This window comes from Diospyros lotus, chromosome 10 (assembly GCF_014633365.1).
Source record: "Diospyros lotus cultivar Yz01 chromosome 10, ASM1463336v1, whole genome shotgun sequence".
Lineage (NCBI taxonomy): Eukaryota > Viridiplantae > Streptophyta > Magnoliopsida > Ericales > Ebenaceae > Diospyros > Diospyros lotus.
The window spans coordinates 1,399,575-1,407,255 of record NC_068347.1 but is presented as its reverse complement, the minus strand read 5'-3'; the positions used below and the strand labels follow the sequence as shown (position 1 = coordinate 1,407,255).

Sequence of the window (7,681 nt, the reverse complement as noted above, 5' to 3'; positions counted from 1 at the left end):
ATATATATACACACACACACAGATGGCCGCGGCCATAGAAGCTAGCACTCTCCGACTGTCTGAGCGTGTGTGTATATATATAGCTATGTGTGAGTGTGTGTGTGTGTATATATATATATATATATATATTTGTGTGTGTGTGCGCGCGCGTTCCCCGACTGGCAGTAGTCGCGGAATGCTGGCTTTCGCGGCCATGCGTGCGTGTATATATATATATATATATATAGGTGTGTGGGAGTGTGTATATATATGTGTGTGTATTCAAGGAACAAAGAGAGAGTGTGTGTGGGTCCGCAGCCATTATCGACCCACCTTGCCGCCATCGCACACAGAGAGAGTGTGTGTGTAGGTTATGGGTTGTCGGGATAAAATAGATATTTTAAAATTAATGAAGGATTTGGTGGGGGTGTGGGCTATAAAGAGTAATTCCACGGGTTGCGGATAGAATTTCCCTTTGTTTATGCTCTCCAATTTGAACATGGCTTGCTTGCTTGCTTTGTTTTTGAACATTATTCTCAATTTCCCAACCCTCTCGAACACTTTCCCCAACCATAACTTGCACCATGAAACTCAAACAAATAGCTAGGTCCACTAGGATTATAAGTTAAAAGGAAGAAAAAAGAGCCCCAACAAATCGGATTTTATATATAAATGATTAGTAAGTAGGTCCCTTGGAGGGACTGATGAAGAAAGCCATTATTTCGTTACATAATATAATTATTAGAAACATTCATATTGTGATTGAGATTCACTCCCTCCCAATTTAGATCTTAATAATATATATAGTTAGCAGAGCATGGCGAAGAGACAAGTGAAGCAGCCAATTGGAAGGGTCAAATCACAACATTTGATCAGGCACTTAATCGATGCCATCAGCTTCTCAATATTTTTAAAACAAAATGATTAGATAATGACATCATCAATCACTACTAAAATACAAGAGATGAGTTGCAGTCAACTTTCCGTGGCATTGATGTCAAAGGCAGCTTTCACTTCCAAGTTTCATGGGACATTTCGTCTATGGAACCTTCAACTCTATATATGAACATTGTATGCAAATTATAGGGTAGTCCAAGTCATATATAGCATTTCCCTAAGGCACGCAGTGATCACAAAGTATTTAAAACATATCCCAATCATAAACACTTTACAATCTCTCTAGCTATATAAATGCAAACAACACAATGGCAAAGATGAGATCAGTTCAGTTCACCTCCTAATTAATAGTTAAACAATGGGTTCCCAAAGCCCCAGCAAGTGCAGCCTCATCTGCCTGGGTTTGTTGTTCATTTGGGCAACGTTGGCCACCCAGGCAGCTTCTCGCTCGCTTCAGCAGCAGGAGGAGGAGGAAGCCATGTACCATCTGAGACACGAGCAGTGGATGGCTCAGTATGGGCGGGAGTACAAGGATGCTGATGAGAAGGCGAAACGTTACAGGATATTCAAGGCCAATGTGGAACGCATCGATTCGTTTAATAAGGCAGCCCACAGTGGGTACAAGTTAGGAGTGAATCAATTTGCAGATCTTACGAATGACGAGTTCAAATTGCGAAACAGGTTCAAGAGCCATGTCTGTTCCACTGTTGCGCCGTCTTTCAGATACCAAAACGCGACTGCAGTTCCAGCCACCGTGGACTGGAGGAAGAAAGGAGCAGTAACCGCGATCAAGGACCAAGGCCAGTGTGGTAAGCATGCATATATCATTGATATTCTTCTAACCACAAGGATTTGCTTGTTGCTTATCTCCTAACCACATCCCAACAACATACACCTGTATATATATACATATAGGATGTTGTTGGGCGTTTTCAGCTGTGGCAGCCATGGAAGGAAATAACCAGCTAACAACCGGCAAGCTCATCTCCCTGTCCGAGCAAGAGCTTGTCGACTGTGACACTTCAGGCGAAGATCAGGGCTGCAATGGTGGCCTCATGGATGATGCCTTTAAGTTCATCAAACAAAACAAAGGACTCACAACTGAAGCAAACTATCCGTACCAGGGTACAGACGGCACTTGCAACAAGAACAAAGCCGGAAACCACGCAGCCAAGATAAGTGGGTACGAAGACGTGCCTGCAAACAGTGAGAGTGCCCTCCAGAAGGCCGTTGCTAATCAGCCAGTCTCGGTCGCCATCGATGCTGGGGGCTCTGACTTCCAATTCTACTCGAGTGGAGTCTTTACGGGAGAGTGTGGGACTGAGCTAGACCACGGCGTCACCGCCGTTGGCTATGGTACCGACGGGGATGGGACTAAGTATTGGCTCGTGAAGAACTCATGGGGCACATCATGGGGAGAAGAAGGGTACATAAGGATGCAGAGAGACATTGCCGCCAAAGAAGGCCTTTGTGGCATTGCTATGCAGGCCTCATACCCCACTGCGTGATTAATTAATGCCCAACCCCCAAGCAACTGAGGTGTAAAATAATTATGTGTATGCGTATGGCTGCTGGTTGTTTAATTTATGCTTTTCCTCAGCTCTTGGTTGTTTATATGTATATGTCTATTCCCTATACTGGATCAATGTAAAATGAATTAATTGTGCACCTCATTCATAATTTTAATGTGCTCAACATTAATGTGTATTTTCTACTGGCTTTTTCTCACTATCCTCTTCTGTGCTCCCTAAACTTTGGATTTTAGCACTACTTAGTGGAACAAACTAATGTTGTGTGAAAAAGAAACCATCACATATATTATGTTTTTGCTTTTGCAAATCTAACTATAGCAATTTAAACACTTCTAATTGGTGGAGAGATTAACTAATAACCCAATCCATATGCTTTAATTATTGAATTGTGTAATGGAAACACCAATTTGATGTTTGAGTTGTGTTAATTTCTACTACATGTTTTTCAATCTTAAACTCGTGCGATTTTTCACTCTCTTGGTTTCAAAATTTATCATTTTGCGATTGTTAAATCTAAAACAAGAAGTTTCAAACAATAATCAAACCTCTTGAAAAAACTCCATTATATTAGTTTCTGCTGATGAGTTGAATAATTTTCTAAATATTTTTAGTGATAAAAGTATTATTACTTATCATAGTCAATCTCAAACCCATATAATATATAGGGGTGGGGTTTGTTATGTAGCCAACACCTAGCTTAAAAATTTCTAGGCTCTTAGCACTCTGTTTGAACAATATATATAAAGGTATCGAGATGTCTTTCATGTCAACCTTGACGGAATCTCACCATTCTTTTTTTTCAAAAAATCAGCTACAAAATATGAAGTTGAAGACTCATTTTCCATTTGGTACATTTTCTTCGTAAGTATATAGGTGGTCAATTTTATGCATTATCAACAAGGTTGTTTAAGCTCCTACATATTCAACTCTTGTGAGGTCTAGAAGAGTTTTTCAGGAATATCGTGGGCACTTGATTGGTGACTGGTCTATGGGACCCAAAAAGCATCTCTAGTTCCTTAGCACTTATCTTCAATAGGTACACCATCTTATTGCACCCCAATCCATGCTCAAAGATCCCTAAGGACAAATCAAGTGGGGTCGCTACAATTCATCTCCTAGTCAAGAGAAGAATGATGCCATTTAGCTTGATTTGGTTTAACCTATGTATAATTAATGTCATTTTTTGCATCTACTCTATTATATAAGTGTAACGGCTCGTCTCCTGGAGCCCCCGTGTTCGAAGAGGAGCCGTGAGAGGGTAATTATTTAAATGATATCGAACAATAATGCAACTACAACTCACATACAACCCTTATTAAAACCATAACCTTTTTATCATATAACGTCTCATAATTATCATTACATAACCATTCACAACATGAGCCTACTTAGGCTTACATAACGTACACCTGACTAAAAAATATAAGAGCATTACTCTGACCCAGACACACGACACCCAAGATCTAGTTTCGGGAGAACCCTGTACCTGCTATTATGACTCGACGATCTAGACTCAACTCTATCGGACGCACCTCTGTTGTTTTCACCCTGCATGTGGAGTGTGGCGCGTGCAGTCACGCGTCACCTTCTTCCTCAATTTCCTAGCCGCCGCCACCGACTCCGATGGCCAAAACAACGGCACCCCCTTGAAGCCCCTTGATGAATCGATCTCAACGGCACTGGTTTCAGGCCGAAAGGACACTGAAAAGTGCCTCAAATCGTCAGTTGCAGGTGCTGCGTGGCGAACTGCCTCGCTTTTCCGACCAGCCTTCGAACAGCTTCTAAACGTAATGAAAAACCTCCCCAAAACTCCAGAATTCATCCTTGATGGCTCGAGATCAAAAGCCCCTTAACCACTCTATTTGATTCATCCTCAATCGTGAGAAATTTGAGTGTAAATTCTCAGCCAAAAATTAGCTATTTATAGGCGATTTTTGGCCAAATTCTGACCAATCAGCGGCCAAGGCTTGGCCCCCAAGCCAGCCCACGCTGTATACGACCATTACAAGAAAACAGTCAATTTGAGACGGATTTACAGTTTGAGACGGATTTAGAGACGGATTTTGGTCCGTCGCTAAAACCTTCGTCGGTAAATTTGAGACGGCTTTTGAGACCGATCAGAGACGGATTTAGAGACGGATTATTTCCGTCTCTGTTTGAGACGGATTTAGAGACTATTTTTTTCCTTCTCTGTTTGAGACTGATTTAGAGACGGATTTAGAGACAGACGTTAGAGACGGATTTAGAGACGGATTATTTCTGTCTCTATTTGAGACGGATTTAGAGACAAACGTTAGAGACGGATTTAGAGACTGTTTTTTTCCGTCTCTGTTTGAGACTGATTTAGAGACGGATTTTTCCGTCTCTATCAGAGACAAATTTAGAGACGGATTTTTCCATCTCATCAGAGACGGATTTAGAGACAGATTTGGAGAGGAATTCTTGAAGCAATTTGAGACGGATTTTTTCTGTCTCAAAATCCGTCTCTATTTTAAATTTAATTAAAAAAAATATCTTTATAAAATTTTATATATAAACCTGATATACACAATATAAATAATGCAAAAACCTGATATAAACAGTATTAGATCCATACAATATTAAATTCATACAAGAAATCCGTACAATATTAAATTCATACAAGAAATCCATACAACATTAATAAAACACATCGTCCATGAACAATAAAAATAATACAATGTAATATCTATCCATGGCAATGGCGGATCCTCCTAATGATCCGAAGGATTTGAGGGCGGTAGTAATCTTTCTTCTATGTTTGACAAACGATGGGTCAATGGTTGTATAGCTGCGTTAACAGCTTGTTGAATTTGGTCAGCAAGTGAGATAGACGACGACTGTGGAGGCGATGGCGATGGTGACAACATATGATAAGATCCGGGAATAACGTATGCTTCTGACCCCATCCCATATACATGATCCTTCTTTTTCCCGCCTGCAACCTCTAACCATAATGATGTCTCATCAAAAGCTGGCTGCGAGGGCTGTCCGGCAGCGTCACTATTTTTTGTTGGGCCAACTGCTGATGATTGTAATGATGCATCATGTTGGCGCATCTGGAAGTCAGCCTGCAAGTACATGGAATAAGTTATACTATCAAAACTGTCAGTTAAGAATAATAGAATATAAGACACAAGTATTGTTGTATATTTACATAAGTTTCATCAAATCTACTATCAACAAATCCTGATTTATCCTTCCTTTGGTGTGTCGCAATAAATAATTCGGCCTGTGTAGGTGGGCGACCAAGTAGCTTAGACTGCAAGGGACAAAATAGTCTACTGCTCCATGCACAATGTAGAACAAAACAGTGAAAATTTGAAAAAAAAAAAAAAAAAAGAAGCCAAAAGAAGAATGAAGGCAGAACAGAGAAGACAAAGACAAAACAAGAATGAAGAAGAAGAGCAATAGACAGAATGTTATAATTTTTAAAGCTAATAAATGTAAAGCTTTAATGGAAAATATAGAAATAGAGACAGAGAAAAGAGAACAACCACTCGGGGGAATTCAAAATCTCATAATAAAAAACAGAAAAGTTAAGAGCCATGTCTGATTGGATGAGTGGGGGCCAGATATGTTGTAGCAATACTAGTGGCAGCCTGCAGCATAAAATATCAACAAATATTGTAAGTCTGGTAACCACAACCACAACAAAGAGAAGAAAGGTACACTGAATAAATTTTAGAACCTTGAAAGAAGTGACACTTAAGACATAAAAGGCAATCCACCAAGGAAGTATAAATGTAAAACCTCATAAGCCTTGAGTGAATTATCTGCCACCTCCTTATGATCATTTCCAGTCTTAAACTCAGCTAAGTAACGAAAATAATCTCCCTTCCTGGAATGCCATAAAGAATATATTGCAAATCACCACTTTAGAATTGAAATATATGTCACGAACTCATGCATGCTTAATCTATCAAACACTGTATATCCACCTCAAGCACTGTGGGATTTAGGAATACATGCTCGTGCAAAAAAGAAGCTTTTCCTCATCAGGCTTTATATTTGAAATAATTTTTTGTGAAATCTTTAAAGTATGTTTAATGTAACCAAAAAATGCAAAACAACCAAGTTGCACCAAGAACATGAAATAGCTAAGTGAAGAAACAAGTGTTATTACAAGTTTCACACATACGTGTTGTATATAAAAAGGTCTATTAATAAACAAATAAAAATTTTAAATTCTATATTTTTGAATTTTGAATTAAAAAGTTCAAAGAAGGAAAGCCAAATAAATGTACATCTACATTGATTTACTTTTATAATTACTTTTCAACTTTCCTATTTCTTTTAAACATAAAATGTGATTCTAATTTGTTCAAATGATGGATATGCAAGATTCCACTATGGATACAAATGTTCACAGAGGTGTCCAAATTTGGGGGGCAAAATAAAAAATAATACAATGTTTGGATGAGTGTGATGCGAATTTTGGAAAATTATCAAAAATATGTGGCACATTCCTAAAGTGTTTGTGCTTCTGAATGGACATCAAAACTGTGGTCCTACTTGCTACATTCACACAATATTAATACAATGTTTGGATGAGTGTGCTGCGCATTTTGGAAAATTATAAAAAATATGTGGCTCATTCCTGAAGTGTTTGTGCTTCTCAATGGACATCACAACTGTGGTCCTAAAATTGCTACATTCACACAATATGCATATACCGATTATTCCAATTGTTGGGGATTAGTGAGCCCCTGAAAGATTCAATCAAAGAGGACCTAATCTTTTCTTAGTTGAGACTCTCAAAGTAAATTTCTCCAATAATCTCAACCATAATAAATATTATCCATCTGCCTCTAAAATCATGGAAAGCTCATAACATGAGAACTAGAATATATTTAACCCAAAAAAGATACAAAAAGAACTCACATCTTATAACAGAAAACTTTTGATTCTCTGGTTGAAGATGATGAGAGGAAATGGTCATCAATGACAGACAAGATGTCTTTGCACATCTTTGTGAGTTCTTCTTCAACCCTCTGTCAATATCCTTTATCCTCTTCACATTTTGTTCATGCCCCTTACCCCCCTCCTTTTGCTCATCCTTTTGCTCAATCGAAGACAATATGCACCAGGAGGCCCTTCTCACCCTAGTAACATTCTTGTACCACATGGATACCAGACTCCTCTCCTCAGCAGTCTTCCACATCCGATTTAACAACTTTCTTCATTGCTTCAACCATCTCTGCAATAATCGTAGATTCAAAGGAAATATACAAGCATTGAACTCAACCAAATAA

At 38.8% G+C, this 7,681-nt stretch overlaps 1 protein-coding gene and 1 pseudogene across 1 annotated transcript; one reads left to right on the top strand and one right to left on the bottom strand.

Moving 5' to 3' along the window:
• The first annotated feature begins 1,218 nt into the window (after nt 1-1,218).
• LOC127810951 (senescence-specific cysteine protease SAG39-like) lies at nt 1,219-2,491 on the top strand. The gene is made up of 2 exons (XM_052350594.1): nt 1,219-1,685; nt 1,792-2,491. Exons 1-2 carry the CDS (start codon nt 1,235-1,237, stop codon nt 2,382-2,384), a joined length of 1,044 nt encoding a protein of 347 aa, XP_052206554.1. The 5' UTR covers nt 1,219-1,234; the 3' UTR covers nt 2,385-2,491.
• A 3,339-nt stretch (nt 2,492-5,830) lies between these two features.
• Nucleotides 5,831-7,624, bottom strand: LOC127812006 (14-3-3 protein 7-like; annotated as a pseudogene).
• Nucleotides 7,625-7,681: the final 57 nt, after the last annotated feature.